This window comes from Rhinatrema bivittatum, chromosome 3, assembly GCF_901001135.1.
Source record: "Rhinatrema bivittatum chromosome 3, aRhiBiv1.1, whole genome shotgun sequence".
NCBI lineage: Eukaryota > Metazoa > Chordata > Amphibia > Gymnophiona > Rhinatrematidae > Rhinatrema > Rhinatrema bivittatum.
This window is the reverse complement of record NC_042617.1, coordinates 358,031,846-358,049,571: the sequence shown is the minus strand read 5'-3', so window position 1 is coordinate 358,049,571 and position 17,726 is coordinate 358,031,846. Positions and strand designations below refer to the sequence as shown.

The 17,726-nt window shown below is 48.0% G+C and overlaps 1 protein-coding gene across 1 annotated transcript in view; it reads left to right on the top strand.

Annotated features, from left to right (window-relative positions):
- The window catches only part of ANKRD6 (ankyrin repeat domain 6), a 249,225-nt gene that overhangs the window by 103,965 nt on the left and 127,534 nt on the right, over positions 1 to 17,726 (top strand). The window contains exon 3 of the mRNA XM_029595416.1: positions 13,180 to 13,278. Within this exon, the coding sequence (XP_029451276.1) occupies positions 13,180 to 13,278 (99 nt within the window). The remainder of the gene's footprint in view (positions 1 to 13,179; positions 13,279 to 17,726) is intronic.

Sequence of the window (17,726 nt, the reverse complement as noted above, 5' to 3'; positions counted from 1 at the left end):
GATGCGTATTGGGTATTCGCAGAGAGTGTTGTGCTTAGTCAGGTTAAGCTTGGTTATGTTTTGTGTCTGTATTGGTGGGATGATTGTTAGTTGTGTAGGCTTTTTGGAATAGCCAGGTTTTAAGTGATTTCTTGAAGATCTGTGCTGAGGGTTCTGTTCTGAAATTTGATGGTAGTTTGTTCCACAGCGTAGGGCCTGCTATTGAGATAGCACGTGTTCGAGTTGAGGTGAGATGGGCCTGTTTATTGGAGGGGATGGTAAGTAGTCCGGTGTTTTTGGATCGCAGGTTTCTTTGGGAGGTGTGTGGGATAAGGCTGTCTGTTAGCCAGTCTGTTGTTTTGTCGTGGATTGATTTGTGTATGAGGGTAAGGGCTTTGTAATGGATTCTGTGGGTTATCGGGAGCCAGTGGAGGTCTTTTAATATGGGGGTGATGTGTGTGGATTGTTTGCTGTTTGTGATGGATCTGGCTGCTGCATTTTGCAATAGTTGGAGGGGCTTTAGGGTGGAGGTTGGGAGCCCAAGGAGAATGGAGTTACAATAGTCGAGTTTGGAGAATATGAGGATTTGGAGTACTGATCGATAATCTTGGAAGAGTAGAAGGGGTTTGATCTTCTTGAGGACTTGAAGTTTGAAGTATCCTTTTATTATTGTGTTGATGTATGTTTTCAGATTGAGGTCGGAGTCTAAGATAACGCCTAGGTCTCTTATGGTTGAAACGAGTTGGCTCCTGATTTGCGAGAAGGATCGGTCTTGGGTGTTCCATGCTGGGGGTTTGTTAGAAATGTATAAGATTTCTGTTTTTGTGTGATTGAGGGTGAGCGATATTTGGGATAAAAGTTTTTGGATTTGGGTTAAGATGGAGTTCCATTGCTGCAGGGTATTCTGTGTGTTTTCTTTGGTGGGGAGGAGGATCTGAACGTCATCGGCGTAGAGGAAGAATTGGAGTTTTAGGTCGGTTAGGAATTTGCATAGTGGGAGCATGTAGAGATGTTGAAAAGAGTAGTGGAAAGTGCAGATCCTTGGGGGACGCCGTGAGGTAGAGGGAATTGTGATTCATTGTTGTTAAGTGATACTTTGTATGTTCTGTTGGATAGATAGGAGCTGAACCATTTTGTTGTGGTGCCATCTAGTCCAATCTCATTCAGTCTGGTTATCAGGGTTTTATGGTTGACGGTGTCAAATGCGGCAGATATGTCTAGCAGTATTAGAAGGTAGGATTTGCCGGCGTCTAAACCTCTGAGTGCTGAGTCGGTTAGGGTTAGTAGTAGGATCTCCGTGCTTAGAGTTTTCCTGAAACCGTGTTGTGATGGGTATAGAATTTTTTGGGATTCCAGGTGTTCGGAGAGTTGGGCGTTTACAGTTTTTTCTAGAATTTTTGATATGAAAGGGAGGTTCGATATGGGTCTGTAGTTGGTTGGGTCAGTTGCATCTAGGTGTGGCTTTTTAAGAATAGGTTTGATGATGGCACATTTCAGAGCTTCAGGGAAGATTCCTTGTTCTAGGGATATGTTGATGATATCCGCTATAGGTTTGGCGATGGTTTCTTTTATTAGCTTCAGGGTTTTGATTGGTATGGGGTCGAGGGGGTGGGTGGCTGGGTTTATCTTTTGAATGATGTTTTTTATCTCTGTGGAGGCAGTGGGTTCGAAGGCAATCCAAGTGGTGACTGTCCTGGGTTGAAGGGTCAGCGTTTCCTTGGTTGCTTGGGGGGTTGCAACTAGATTAAAGAGGGCTCTTGGGTTGTATTGGTGATCGTGGATTTTCTTTGCGTAGTATTCACGTGTGGTGCTGTCAGTGTTGGTTTTGTAGATGTGTAGAATTGTTTTGAATTTGTCTAGTGGGGTGGTGTGGGATCTTTTCTCCATTTTTTTTCGGCTTGTCGGAGTAGTCGCTTGATGTTTTTCAGCTTGTGTTTGTACCATGGTGTTTTGAGAGTGTTCTCAGTTCTGATTTCTTTGGTGATGATTGGGCATTTTGATTTTGCGATTTCAGCGTTTATGGTGAGCCATGTGTTTGTGGCTGTATTTGCTGTGTTGAGGATGAGGTCTTTTAAGGCGTCAGGGAGGGCTTCTGCAATTTCTTCACTGGGACATGGTTTGGGGAATTTGATGTATTTTTTTGTTGCTGATGGTTTCTGTGTGGTTGACTTTGAGTTGGAGAGTGGTTTGGATGAGTTTGTGGTCAGACCATGGGGTATTTGTTGTCGTGAGGGGGTTGTTGGTGCGAGATATCCTGTTGTTGATGAAAATGAGTTCAAGGGTGTGACCAGATTTTTGGGTCGGTGCATTGACTATTTGTTCGAAACCGATGGCTGACATGGTGTCGAGCAATAGTTTGCATGTGGGGGACTGGGGGGTAGTGTTTATGTGGAGGTTGAAGTCTCCCAGGATGATTGCTGGTAGGTTCATGTTGATGTGGGATGATATGATTTCAATTAGGGTGGATATGTGTTGGTCCAGGCATTTTGGGGGAGCGTAGACCAGCATGATTTGAAGGTTTTTTGTTTTGAAGAGGCCTATCTCCAGAGGTGGTGGTTGATTGATGGGGTGTTGTGTGAATTTGAACTTCTTTGAGGCAAGGAAGAGTAATCCCCCTCCTTTTTTTAGGTCTTGGTAGGGAGAAGATATGATAGGCTGAGTGGGGTAGCTGGTTGATAATTGCTGTGTCAGATTTTTTGAGCCAGGATTCTGTTATGCAGAGGATGTCAGGTCGATTGTCCATTAGGAGATCATGTAGAATGGGGATTTTCTTGGAGACAGATTGGGTGTTAATCAGGACGAGAGATTGAATGGATAGTGTTGTTAATTGTGCGTTTTGAATTAGGGGGATGATTGTGAGACGTCTTGGTCGTTGGTGTGTAGGTTGAATGTTGTTGGGGTGGTGATTGTAGTTGGTGGTTTGTGGGCGTGGGTGCATGTAGTGCTTAGTGATGAGGGACGGGTGGATGCGTGTTGGTGGGGGAGGACAGTGGGAATCCATGGTGTGCGGTGGGGGGAAAGGGTGGGAGTGGAGTGTGGTTATATTCCCTGTGGAGGAACAGGTAGGATGTTCTGCGGAAGGAAGGGGCTGTGTTGTGGGTAGGGGCAAATGGAGGGGCTGTGGTCTTATGGGCAGCTGGGGAGGGGGAGTTGGGGGAAGGTGGGGCTGCACTAAGGGGCGCACAAAGGGGCAGGCCCCTTTGTTGCGCTCCTTAGGCGCGAGACACCCGGCACGAGACGCCTGAGAGAAAGTCCTGATTTTAGTAGGTCCTCCAAACGCCGTGTTTTATAGTGCTGCATGAGATCGTTTTCTTCCTCCTTCGCTGATTTAAATATGCATTCATTCAGCTCCTCTCCCACAGGCAGGGAACGTGAAGGATCTGACTCACTGACAGCTCTTCTTCACATTCCCTGCCTGTGGGAGAGGAGCTGAGTAAATCTGGCACTTGGTGGGGGTTAGAGCCTAACAGTATTGGGCAAGCATGCTTTTGTCTGTCTGTGCTCATCCTCAGAGCCTGCCTCTAACCTCCAGCTCCAAAGGCAAATTGCTCACTCTTGGTTAGTTTTGCTGGCGTCCTTCCCCCCCCAGAGATCAGGAATGCCAGCCGCGTGGGGCTCCTGGCTTCCTGTCACTTGGTCACAGATCCATGTGGAATTTGCAGACTGTTACTCTCCCTCGTATAAGTCACGTGCCCAGACTATGAAAGAAAAACTTTCCAAATACTGTGCTGATGTGTAGGGGTTTCCAACCATTTCTTCAGCAATGAATGAATTCCTCTCTGACCCAATTACAGATGCCGAGGTGGGGAAAACAAACTGGTTGCATTAAAATCCTGTGCAATTGCTAAATTATAAGAGCCCTGCCGAGTGTGGCTTTCCAGGGGGAGCATTATAAAGAGTTTAAGGATATATTGGTCCCAAGGCTGAAGTGCGTTTTTAGGCGAAACGTTTTCCAGAGCTCATGTATCAGGCTGTAAGTCCCAGTTCACTGTACTAGTTATTGGGGCAAATTGCTGGAAAATATATCAGCCCAGGGGATTTTTTCAAAACAAGCCCATGGGGTATCTGTTCAGCTCCCTCTTGTGCTTTCTCTGCAGCACATGCTTCATGTGACCTGGAACCTGGCAAAATTAAGCCCAAATTCTCCAAAATAAATTTCAGATTTTTTCCTAAATAACTAAGCAGCAGAGCACACCCTAGACTGGGGGTGAGCAAGTGAGCTGCAGTCCCCGTTCTATCCATGCAATGAGTTGGGCCCCCAATGATTTTGGTAATGTCTCTCATGTCCTGGATTCCTGATCTTTTTTTCCAGTTTTTGTAGCGCTGGAAACGTAACTCCAGCTCTGACCCAGGAGTTAAGTTTCCAATGCTAAAAAATGTGCACTGCCAGAAGCAGTCTCTCTGCATCAAGGGAGTACTGGTTAATGCCCTCATTTGCATGGGATTTCCATGCGGAGGGCGCTAAGCAGCACATTGCCTGCGTGTAAAACTCCTTGCTGCATTGGCAGTTAAGTTTTGTGCACAGAAAATGCACGTTCAAGCACAGAAAATGCACGTTCAAGTGCAGGTAGAAAGGTGCATTCGGCTGCATGCACTTTTCTGCATTGGCCTGACAGTGTGTTTGTGTGTTTGCTTGTGTCTGAGACAGCAAATGAGCGTGTGCCAGGATCTGGCTGGCAGTGTGGTTCAAGAGCTGTCTGGTTGGCAAGGGAATTTAACATCAGATCTGTAAAGAAATATTTCCTAAGATTACTCCTGAGTCTACCCCTTTCGCTCTCATCCCATGACCCCTCATTTTAGAGCCTTCGGTGCATGAAAACCTTTGAGGTATTTGTATGTCTCTATCAAATCTTGCCTTTCCTTTAGGGTATCCATGTTTAGATCTTTAAGTCTATCCCCATATGCTTTACCAGAAAGACCACTGACCATTTTAGTAGTCACCCTCTGGACTGACTCCATCCTGTTTATATCCTTTTGAAGGTGCGGTCTCCAGAATAGTTCACAGTATTCCAAGTGAGGTCTCACCAGGGCCTTATACAGGGGCAATATCATTCCTCTTTTTCTGCTGACCATTCCTCTCCCTATGCAGCCAAGCATCTTTCTGGCTTTTACCAACACTTTATTCACCTGTTTGGCCACCTTAAGATCATCAGATACAATCACCCCAAGATCCTGCTCTTCCTTTCAGGCCAATCCAGTACCGAGCGGTAGGAAGAGCTGCGTTAGTGTCTACGGCACCCGCGGTTACCGCCCGCACAGTGCAGCTCACCTACCGCTCGATCCTGAACCCTAATTATATGTAAATGTAAGCCGCGTCCGAAAAGCCTTAGGCCCGCGCAACCCAGGATACTGGATAGAGCACCTATACAGGATCCTGGGTGCGCGGGCCTAAGGCTTCACGGCACGCTGGTATCTGTCATTTCAAATGTCATTTGAAATGACAGATACCAGGAAGCGAAAAAACCAAAAGCAAGAAGTAAGTCGCTTCCCCGCTTCACTCTTCCCTCTTCCCGGAGCAAGGCTGCTTTTCGCGCCCTGCTCCGGGTGGAGGGAAGAGTGAAGCGGGGAAGCGACTTACTTCTTGCTTTTGGTTTTTTTCCTTCGCCGCTGTCAGTGTGCCCCCTCCTCTCGGAGCATGGCGCGAAAAGCAGCCTTGCTTCGGGAGGAGGGGGAGCACACTGACAGCGTCGAAGCAACGGCGAAGACAGCGGCGAAGCAACGGCGAAGACAGCGGGGAAGCAACGGCGAAGACAGCGGGGAAGCAACGGCGAAGACAGCGGCGAAGCAACACGAAGACAGCGGCGAAGCAACGGCAAAAAAAAAACCAAAAGCAATTTTGGGTTTTTTTTTTTTTCAAAGCGACAATTTTTTTTTTTCCAAAAGCGACTTACTTTTGGGATCTGTCAAGATCCCAAAAGTAAGTCGCTTTTGGACGCCTGCCAACTTACTTTTCTGAAGCCATCATCAGGAACCCATGCGATCGTAGCTCCTCTCGACGAACTCAAAGATGGCCGCCTGCACGGGGGAAGCGTACAATTGGCCGCTGAAGACGTGACTTCGTGACGTCACGTCTTCAGTGGCCAATTGCACGCTTTCCCCGTGCAGGCGGCCATCTTCGTCGGGAGGAGCTACGATCGCATGTGTTCCTGATGATGGCTTCAGAAAAGTAAGTTTTGCAGGCGTCCAAAAGCGACTTACTTTTGGGATCTTGACAGATCCCAAAAGTAAGTCGCTTTTGGAAAAAAAAAAAATTGTCGCTTTGAAAAAAAAAAAACCAAAATTGCTTTTGGTTTTTTTTTTGCCGTTGCTTCGCCGCTGTCTTCGTGTTGCTTCGCCGCTGTCTTCGCCGTTGCTTCGACGCTGTCAGTGTGCTTCCCCTCCTCCCGGAGCAAGGCTGCTTTTCGCGCCCTGCTCCGAGAGGAGGGGGCACACTGACAGCGGCGAAGCAAAAAAAAAAACCAAAAGTCGCTTTGCCGTTGTAGTCTCCGTGGCAGCCCCAGTCCGGACATCGGAGGGGGGCTGCAACGTTTTTTACGCTTTTTTTTTTTTGGCTTCGGGAGCAGGGGAGAGGACTGGGGCTGCCACGGAGACCGGCACCCATGATCGCGGCCAGGGCAGGCGAGCGGGGGCTGGGGGAAAGCTTTCCACCTACCCTTACCCATGCCTCTACCGCCTGGGTCAGGGTAGGCGGTAAGTTTGCAGGTTAAACGCGCGACAAAACGGCAGGGAAAACTAGCGTTAGTCGGGGCGCGGGTTACGGGATGCTAGGGAATAGCTAATTCGCTCGTTTGCATGCAATATCGCGCTAATTCGCTCGTTTGCATGCAATATGCATGCCGCGGGCGGAAGGGGTTGCCCGGGGAATTTAGGACGCGGTAGGAGTAGGTTAAAGGGGATTCGGGATCGCAGGAAGGGCTAACGCGGCCGAAAACGAAGTTAAAAACGGCTTAGGAGCAGGGTAAACGCGGCCGCACTTTACAGGATAGGCCTGTTTGTGTTTAGAAGTATTTCATCTCCAATGAGTTTTTGCATCCTAAATGAATTACTCTGCATGTTTTAGCATTAAATCATAGCTGCCAGATCTTAGACCATTCCTTGAGCTTTTGTTTTCCTGGCTGTCCACCCTGTTACAGATTTTGGTGTCATCGGCAAAAAGACAAACCTTTCCTGACAACCCATCTGTTATGTCGCTCACAAACATGTTGAAAAGAACATGTCCAAGGACCAATCCCTGAGGCACACCATTAGTAACAAGCCCCTCCTCAGAGAAAAACTCCATTTATCACACCCTTTGTCACCACCTACTCAGCCAGTTTCTAACCCAGTCAGTTGCTCTAGGATCCATAGCAAGGGCACACAGTTTATTTATAAGTCTTCTGTGCTGAACTGTATCAAAGGCCTTGCTGAAATCCAAGACCACTATGTCTAGCGTTCTCCCTTCATCCAACTCTCTGGTCACCCAATCCAAGAAATTGCTCAGATTTGTCTGACAAGATTCACCTCTGCTAAAACCATGCTGCCTCAGATCTTCAAATCCATTGGATTCCAAAAATTGTACTATCCTCTGTTTTAGCAGCGATTCCATGAATTTACTCACCACAGAGGTACAGCTAACCGGTCTGTAGTTGACAGCCTCCTCCTTACTTCCACTTTTATGAATAGGAATCATTTCCGCCTGTTTCCAGTCATTTGGAACTACTCCACTCTAAATAAGCATTGAAAAGGTCAGCCAGAGGTGCTGCCAGGATATCTCTAAGTTCCTTTAGTACCCTGAAATGTATCCCATCCGGCCCCATCGCTTTATCTACTGTAAGTTTAGTTAGCTCCTTACGAACAAAGTATTCTGAAAATCGATTGAAGTTTACTTCACTTCCAATCTTATTTGTGTTTGTTTTATGTGGTCCTGCCCCCGGCTCTTCCACAGTGAACACTGAACAGAAATATTTCTTAAGCAAATTTCCTTATCAGCCTCTTCATATTCCTCTTAGGGTTGCCAACTGGCTCCAGATTTTCAGGACAGGTTGATCGAGTCCTGCTTTATTGCATGTTGGAACTTATTTTGATTTCCTTAAGAAATACAAGACTATAAGTACCTGCATGCAAGGGAGTAAAACCAGGACTGGATCAACCTGTCCTGAAAATCTGGAGCCAGTTGGCAACCCTAATTCCTCTCAATGCTACCTTTGCACATTTTCTATCACTAACATATCTAAAAAAAAAGTCTTGTACGCCCATTGTACCGCATTTGCTATTTTTTCTTCCATTTGAATTTTCGAATTTCTATTTTCCCCAACTTCTCTTAGCTTTTCCAGATATTGTTGCCTGTCTTCCTCTTTCTGTGATCTCTTGCAGTTTATGAATGATAACCTTTTCTCCGTTACCTTTTCAGATGCTTCTTAAGAAAACCATAACTGTCTTTGTTTCCTCTTCACATTATTTACTCTCCTAACAAAAGGATTAGTTGCCCTTATGATATCTCCTTTTAGTTTTGCCCATTGCCCTTCCTCTCCTCCTAGATTCTCCCATCCATCTAACAACTCCTGGAGGTTCTCCCTTATTTTTGCGAAAGTTGGTTTTCCTTCATTTCTTGCATCCTGATATAAAACCATGCCATTCGGTGATCACTGGATTCCAGATAATCATTCACCACAACAGTGATGGCAAACTCCCGTCCTCGCGTGCCACAAACAGGCCTGGTTTTCAGGGTATCCACAATGAATATGCATGAGAGAGATTTGCATGCAGTGCCCCCATAGGGGTAGATTTTCAAATACCGCGAATAGGCGTACTTTTGTTGGCGCTCCAGGCGCAAACAAAAGTACGCTGGATTTTAGTAGATACGCGCGTATCCGCTAAAATCCGGGATCGGCGCACGCAAGGCTATCGATTCCGTATAGCCGGCGCGCGCCGAGCCGCGCAGCCTACCTCCATTCCCTCCGAGGCCGCTCCGAAATCGAAGCGGCCTCGAAGGGAACTTTCCTTTGCCCTCCCCTCACCTTCCCCTCCCTTCCCCTACCTAACCCACCCGCCCGGCCCTGTCTAAACCCCTCACTTACCTTTGTCGGGGGATTTACGCCTCCCGGAGGGAGAAGTAAATCCCCGCGCGCCAGCGGGCCGCTAGCGCGCCGGGACGCGACCTGGGGGTGGGTCCGGAGGGCGCGGCCACGCCCCCGGACCGCCCCGGGCCGTAGCCATGCCCCCGAGCCCGCCCCCGGAACGCTCCTGACACGCCCCGAAAACACCGCTGCGCTCGGTCCCGCCCCCAACACGCCCTGACACTCCCCCCTCCGAAAACCCCGGGACTTACGCGAGTCCCGGGGCTCTGCGCGCGCCGGTAGGCCTATGTAAAATAGGCTCACCGGCGCGCAGGGCCTTGCTCGCCTAAATCCGCCCGGATTTGGGCGGCTTTAGGCGAGCAGGGCTCTTAAAATCCGCCCCATAGTATGCAAATCTATCTCATGCATATTCATTGTGGATATCCTGAAAACCTGGCCTGTTTGTAGCACTCGAGGACTGGAGTTCGCCATCACTGTTCTAGAAGGAAGGAGATCCTGGATTCTGTGCAAGGAAAACTGTTCTGTCAACTGGTAACAGAACCCACATGGGAGGGGGCAATACTGGACCTGGTGCTTACCAACAGGGTCAGTATTTCTGATTGTAACCGCTATTTTGGGAGTTATAACTCCCTTCAGGGCACACAACTAATCCGGGCTAGCCATTCCATCCCACACTTGATTCTCCATCCCTGGGGGGATTCCTTTTATGGGGGTAAGCGCTCGCTTGTGGTTCAGACGATGTGAAAAGGCTCCCAGTGCAGGTGCTTCTCATGAATTAAGCAGCTGTAATAACTCAGACAGGACCAGGCTCTGGGTGTTAAAGAAAAGTTTACTGATTGGTAATCCTAAATTAAAGTCCATTGTGCAGAAGTGTGAATTTACATCTGAAGGAAGGTATAAGTATGATTTTCCTCTGTAGACCTCTGGGTAGAGCCCCTGGGGATATTTAATGCTCTAACTCTCCCAGCGGCTGTCCGGGGATCCTGTTGGAGGGGTCCCCAACGTTGCTGCAAAAATCCTATCTTGGTTCATCTTCTTCCTCGGCAGGGCTGGCAGGTCCGCTAGGCGGCCACCTAGGTTGCCGGAGATGGGCGGGGCACCGTAGCGCAACGTGAGGGCAGCAGTTTTTAAATCGAACGAAACTGGAGAGGCGGTGCGGAGGAGTTCACATATGTGAAGGGAGGTCAGTAGGTAGGCTGTCTGCGATGAGAGTGAGAGGGATGTGGTGTTGCTGTCACCGCCTAGGGTGGCCGGAAACCTTTCCACCGGCCCTGTTCCTCGGACACCCAGCCCGTCCTGGTCCCTTGGTGCCGGTGTGTAAAGATCTGGTTTGGGTCTCCTGCTCTTGCTCTTCCATCCTTTAGTTATTAATATTTCTGGGGGCTTCTCCTGGGGAAAACTCAATGGGATCAGGCTCGTTCTCAGCAAAAGCCTTCCCACTCTGCTCAAGTCCCAAAAATACGTCTTAAAGTTAAACTGCACCCATCTTCTGCCCTCACGGCCTCTCGCAGCAGGAACCATCACTGGTGCTTGCCCACCTAGGGTTTAGAGTGGGCTCACAGGTCTTTGGTCCCCAGGTGAGAGCCCTTTCGCCCCAGATGGGTATCAGGATTAAAATCCCTCTCTCTGTAAATTAATAAGAGAAGGACCCTCTGGCAGGGAGTGCACGGTGAGGGATCACTTCTAACAGAAACTCCATTTGAGTGAAGCTGAGAGTACAAATCAGACATCCTTACTCTCCAACTGCTTCCTCAAACCGATCGCAGTGAGTCTTAAAATGGCCGGGCTAAGTAGTGTTCAGGTATCCAATCCAGACCCTCCAGGAGGGAGGAACTTAGGGGTATGGATGGCTTCTTTTTAAAGCAGTGATGGTGAACTCCAATCCTCGAGTGCCACAAAAAGGCCAGGTTTTCAGGATATCTACAATGAATATGCATAAGAAAGATATGAATGCATGAGAAAGACATGTATACAAATCTATCTCATGCATATTCATTCTGAATATCCTGAAAACCTGGCCTGTTTGTGGTACTCGAGGACTGCAGTTCTCCATCACTGTTCTAGAAGATACTGCAGTTGGAATGTCCCAATCAACATCTGGCCAGATGAAGTCTCCTAGCTGCCGCATCTCCCCTTTCTCAGCAATCCTGTGAATGTTTAATCCCCATTAAATCTCTATCCATCTCCTCTGTCTGTGATGGAGGTCTGTATATTACACCAGTATAAATGGATATTCCATTCTCTCTTTCCAGATTAACCCACAGTGCCTCCTCCTCACCTCATAAGCCCAGCAATGCTGTTCCTTTAATACATTTCTTTATATATAATGCCACGCCTCCTCCCTGGTCTTTCCTGAATAGATTGTAGCTGGGATAACTCTTTCCCAGTTATGGTTTTCTGTATACCAGGTCTCCGTGACAGCTGTTATATCTAAAATCAGCTTCTTCCATGACTGCCTCCAGATAAGGGACTTTATTCCCCATACTCATGAGCATTAAGCAGTACTCCCCGATGCAGAGAGATGCGTTGGCAATAACCCAGTTTTACTTAACGCTGGAAACATAACTCCTGGTCAGAAAGGGAGTCAAGTTTCCAGTGCTGCCCCTTAAAACCTTTAAAAATACTTTTAAAAAAGTAAAAAAAAAAAAAAAAGGAAGCCGGGATTTATCTGGCTAGCCGTCGCCACTTAGCCAGATAAGTACTGACTTATCTGCCTATCTGGTCATGGTTTCGCCACAGTCACTATTTGCCTGGCTGCGGGTGACCCAGTTAGCTAGATATGTCAGTACTCTCTCCTCCTGGCTCCATATCAGATGCTTGTCTGTTTCAGCGATTAATGCTTCTCATTCCCAAGTTAAAGTCTGTATTTGACCTGTGCTGAATGCACATTGTACACTCAATGTGCCTTTTTTTAAACTCTCCATGCATTTTCAAAGCTTACTGCAAAGTGAGTTTAAAAAAAAATAAAAAAAATCTTGCATTAAAACTGTGTGCTGAAATCCAGCGCACCGTTTCTTATTGCACAGATTACTGCATCGGCCTCACTGTGCCGTACACTCCGCTCACTTTTGAACTGCAGTGCCCCCTGCTGTCAGGGCTGACTCTCACCCAGTGTGGTTGGAAGGGACTGTAGCCATGCTATATTTGAGGGGATAGGCTTTTTTCTGGTGAAACCTTTTGGTAGTGCTGTGCACAGCTCTGGAACTGTCTCATGCTGAATTAAGATTTCCTCTTCCCCCCTGTATAAAAGGACCAGATAAGCATGTGCAACAGTTACTTACCAAGCCTCTATTTGTCCTCCTTCAAACATTAGTAGTGGTGGTGGTGGCTATCTCCATGGATTGTCCAGGAGAAAGATGACTGAAGTGCTGGTTAGGGTGCTTTCTCTCCTTTCTTCTAACTTCGAAGCATTTGCTGTCCCTTTTTGTTGATTAATGGCAGGCAAGCTCTTGCAGACCGTTTACAGCTGACTAGTTTCCACACCTCAGATGTGTGGTTTGAGAAGTGAGCTGATTGTCATGTTAAAACCAATTCATGCGTTCTTCAAGCAGCTGGGAAAAGAGAGGGAGGAATTGACGTATGCTGGTATATCAGGGTCAAAGAACTGCTGGTTCCCTGGTGCAGCAGGGGCGGGCAACAGAGGTGGCACGGAAGCTGCCGGTCGTGTCCATTAGAGCACCGGTGTCATGGCTGGCTGTGAGAGAGACAGATACAGCTCCCATGCAAGGAAACATCTCCAGCAGGGCTGCTGGAAGCACGGGCAGGAAGGCCGAATACTTTTGACAGTGTTATCTGCCTCCTTCAGTAGATTTGGGCAAGTCACTTTACCCTCCGTTGCCTCAGGTACAAAAATTAGATTGTAAGGCCTGTGGGGATAGGGAAATACCTACAGTACCTGAATGTGATCTGCTTTGATGTATACTTTGAAGCGCCGAAAAGCGGAATATGAAAAAAATAAATAAATAAAACGAAATAGATTTGGGCTGGGTCCTTAGTAATTTCCTTGGGTGGAATCCTCCAGAAGTATTGGACAACACAGAGTTCGTGTGTTCACCGGTAAAGGGGAAGGGTCAGGTGCGCCACGTCTGAAATAACAATAGTACGAAACGCTTTAACAAGCAGGTTATGTGCTTTGCATTCACAGAATGGCCGGACCCCTCTGCACCTTGCTGCTAACAAAGGTCATCTCGGCGTTGTCCAGATTCTGCTGAAGGCAGGGTGCGACCTCGACGTTCAGGATGACGTAAGTACGGCGGCAGCGCTGGGCGTGGGGGCCCCCGGTTTCTTCTCCAGTTGGCGATTCGGGGAGCGCGCAGGCAAGGCTGGAGTCCAGCTCTCCGGCGGCGTGCCCGGCCAGCTGCCACTCGTCGCACTGAAAGGCGCGTAGAAACACAGATCCTGAGAGCCAGCAAACACAGACACAGGAGAGGAAATGCTGAGAGAGAGCCTTTGTAAGGAATAAAAAAAAAAAATAAGCACTGTTAATACTAAGAACAAAAAAAAATGTGTGAATGTGTATTGCAGAGTTTTTCTCATCTGGAAGAATACCAAAATCAGGCCTGATTTAATTTGATGACTCCAGTTTCCTGCAGGTTTGGTTCTGTCCGTGCCAGTGAAGGGGGCACTGTGGGTGAGGTGGGCTGTGAGTGTGTGTGAGTCACACGGGAGTCTCACTGGAACACTCAGTGCCTAATAGACCCTGGAAAGAAGCTTTCTTAACTGGTCACGTTTCCTACAGTTAAACGTTGTTCCCCTGGAGCTGCACCAAAATGTTTCAAGCAAAGTACTAAGGTTTCTTTGTAGACATTGCAGCATTTTACCCAGGATGCAATCATATATAAAAATAGCAAGCATGACCATGCTGTAAAATGAAATTTCCATTTTAATCCATATTTCACATGCTTTTCTCTTTCCCTCTCTAATCCACCTAATATAGAAAGCTGATATGAATGGTGATGTCCTCAGCAGAGGCATACCTAGAGTATTTGGCACCTGGGGCGGATTCTTCTTTGGCACCCCTTCCCCCGATATATAATTTTAAAATTTCCTAAATATTGATAAAATATTTCAAAACAGTAGACACATAAAATAACACCCAATAAGTAAAACTAATAAGGATTTTAAAAATCTCCCGTTATCCATATCTGTCATCCTAAGACTATTTAGACTGGGGGCAAGCACACACACACACACACAATATGCTCCCTCTCTCTCATACATGTGTGATATGAGAGACAGTGTGCATGTGTATGGTTGAGAGATACACACACTTTCTCTGTACCTCTCTCACACACACACTTCCTCTATGTCTGTCTTACACACAGACATGCTTCTTTCATCTCTGTGTCTCTCTCACACGCTAACACACACTCACACGCGCTTCTCTATCTCTCTCTCATGCACACATGCAAACAAAAACTGAACTCGAAACCACAAGCCAGACTCTGTATGCAGTGCAACAGTGGAAAAGCAGAAAATCACTGTTCTTCAAAACAATACAATCAAGAAATATAAATCAATCAGAATAGTAAAACAATACTAAAAAATATACATTTCAAAACAGCTGATGAATAAAATAATAATCAATAATTAGAAGCTCCTGTACAAATTTTAAAAACATTTCTAAACATTGATAAAATATTTCAAAACAGCAGACATCAAATAACATCCAATAATTAAAACTAATAAGCATTTTAAAAATCCCCCACGCTCCATACCTGTCACCCTGAGATTATTGTGAACTGGGGGCACACACACACACACACACACACACAGACACAAACAAAATATGCTCCCTCTGTCTCTCACACATATACACATTTTGTGAGAGACAGAGGGAGCTTGTGTGTGTGTATGAAAGAGACAGACACATGTTTCCTCCGTCTCTCTCTCACACATATATGCTTCCTCTGTATCTCTCACCCACGATTCCTGTCTCACCGAGGCGCAAACACACACACACACATACACATGCTTCCTCTCTCTCAGCTCCACCCCCGCACACAGACACCCACCCACCCACACAGGCTCTCACACAGACACACACACACACACACACACACACACACACACACAGGATCTCAAACAGACACACACACATTTACACACACAGGATCTCAAACACACACACACACACACATTTACACACAAACAGGCTCTCAGTCATTCACACAAGCTCACACATATCATGGACTCCTGTTGTCTTCAGGCTGTGGTGGGATCAGATCCACCATGGCCTGAGGGTCTCCTTCCTGCTGTCTTCGGGCTGTATGGCAGCAGGAGAGGCTGTAGGCCACCAGCTGGTTAGGCTCCACCGACGGCCCATGGCCTCTCCTGCTGCTGCCGGTTGCTTCTGCCTCCCCCAGGTGTGCTGCTCTGGGCCTGTTCTCTTTGGTCAGCAGGGCTTGGGCTCCCTGCCAGCCGCTGCTCCTGGCTGGGACGTTTCTTCTTCCCGGGTGACGACAAGAGGTTGATTAGCCACACAGTCGCTAGCACACACACACACACACACACACCCCTCCCTTCAGCATGCCTCTGGTCCTCAGTAGTGTATATTGTGTCTAACTAAAGCATTAATCCTCTCAGCAGCACACCACCGAATTGTGATGGAGTTTGCCAAAATATCATTGACAATATTTTGCGAGTCAGAATGTTGGGTTGAGCGAAATATCATAGATAATGATGGCAGGTAAAGACCAAAATGATCCATCCAATCTGGCAAGCAAGTTTCTTAGGGCAGTAACTGCCCCTCCATGCAGGTTACCCCCATGCCATCTTTTAAGGGTGGTAACTGTGCAGGTACTCCCATGCAGAAATGTTAAAATTAGGTGTAAAAGAGGTTATCCCGTTTCTTCATTTCTGTTTTCTAGCTAGTAGGGATCCTCTGTGTTTGTTCTATTATCGTTCTTGTCTCTTCTAGGAGGTTATTCCAGGCAGCTTCTTTTTCATTGGAAAAGATTTGATTCTTGTGCATCATAATTCCTTTCAAAATTAAATTCCAACATTAATTCCTTTTAAGTATTTACCACAGAAACAGGCCAATGCAATACCATGCGCTCAGGCTAGTGCACAGGTTAACCAGCAGTTGGATGCACATTAAGTCTTGAGGAGCTCCAAAAGTTTACAGAGAAGCAGAAAATACTGCTTTTCTGTGGTTCGACTGCGTTAATATCGTGGCGATATTACGTTGGAGGAGCCACAGAAAGCAGCAACATGAAAAAAAAAAGTCTTGCTGGCAGTCAGGTTAGGAAAACAGCCGCTCAGCTTATGAGCATCCATTTTCCTAACCGTGGCTTTAAAAGTGGTAAATACATGGTGCCTTCACGGTTCTGTGTCACATGATCAATGTGGGGCTGTGGGATACCGCCCCTGTATCTCAGAGTGAGCGTGGGGCCAGGGATTCCCTCTTTGGACCTCAGAAATAAAGAATGAGTGTGTGGCTAGGAATTTTGTTCCAGAGCTGCAGGAAGAGAGAGAGTTGAGGGCAAGACCGGTGATTCCCTGGTTGGACCTCAGGAACAGAGAGTGAGTGCAGGGTTGGGGATTCTCTCCCTGGGCAGGAGGAAGAAAGAGATTGGGGGTGGGGCTGAGGATTCCCTCCCTGAGCAGCAGGAAGAGAGAGAGTGAGAGTGGGGCCAGGGATTCCCTCCTTGGACATCAGGAAGAGAGAGTGAGTGTGGAGCTGGGAATTCCTTCCCTGGGCATCAGGAAGAGAGAGTGAGTGTGGAGCTGGGAATTCCCTCCTTGGACATCAGGAAGAGAGAGTGAGTGTGTTACAGCTTGGCTGCAGTGCAACCGCCTCACCACCAGGGGTCCCTCTAGTGCTGGCTCTCCTGACAGGCCCAGGCCATCTCCCCTGTCCACTCTATGTTCTGGGTTGGCCCTTATAACCCTGCCTGACAGTTCCCTCGGTGCTTCGGCATCGAGCTCTCCTGGGCTCCCTGCTCTGCCTTGCGCGGCCTTCGGGCCTTTCCTTTCCTTTCCTTGCCTTGCCCTGCGCGGCCTTCGGGCCTTTCCTTGCCTTGCCTTGCACGGCCTTCAGGCCTTCTTTCTTGCTTTTCTTACCTGGCCTACGGGCCTTCTGTGTGTGTGTGGCCTACGGGCCTTCTGACCTGCCTTGCCCCGCTTACGGTGTGTGGCCTACGGGCCTTCTGTGTATGTGTGGCCTACGGGCCTTCTGACCTGCCTTGCTCGGCTTACGGTGTGTGGCCTACGGGCCTTCTGTGTGTGTGTGGCCTACGGGCCTTCTGACCTGCCTTGTCCTGCTTACTGTGCCCTGACCCAGCCTGAACCTAGACACTGCTATCTGCCGCCTGCCCTGACCCAGCCTGAACCTAGACACTGCTATCTGCCGCCTGCCCTGACCCAGCCTGAACCTAGACACTGCTATCTGCCGCCTGCCCTGACCCAGCCTGGACCTAGACACTGCTATCTGCCGCCTGCCCTGACCCAGCCTGAACCTAGACACTGCTATCTGCCGCCTGCCCTGACCCAGCCTGGACCCAGACCCTGTACTAGCCATTCTTGTCTCTCTCAACCTGGAGCCACCCTTCTGGGTGGTGTTCACGACTCCTGACCGGAGCCCAGTCATAACAGAGTGTGGAGCTGGGAATTCCTTCCCCAGGCATCAGGAAGAGAGAGTGAGTGTGGAGCTGGGAATTCCTTCCCCGGGCATCAGGAAGAGAGAGTGAG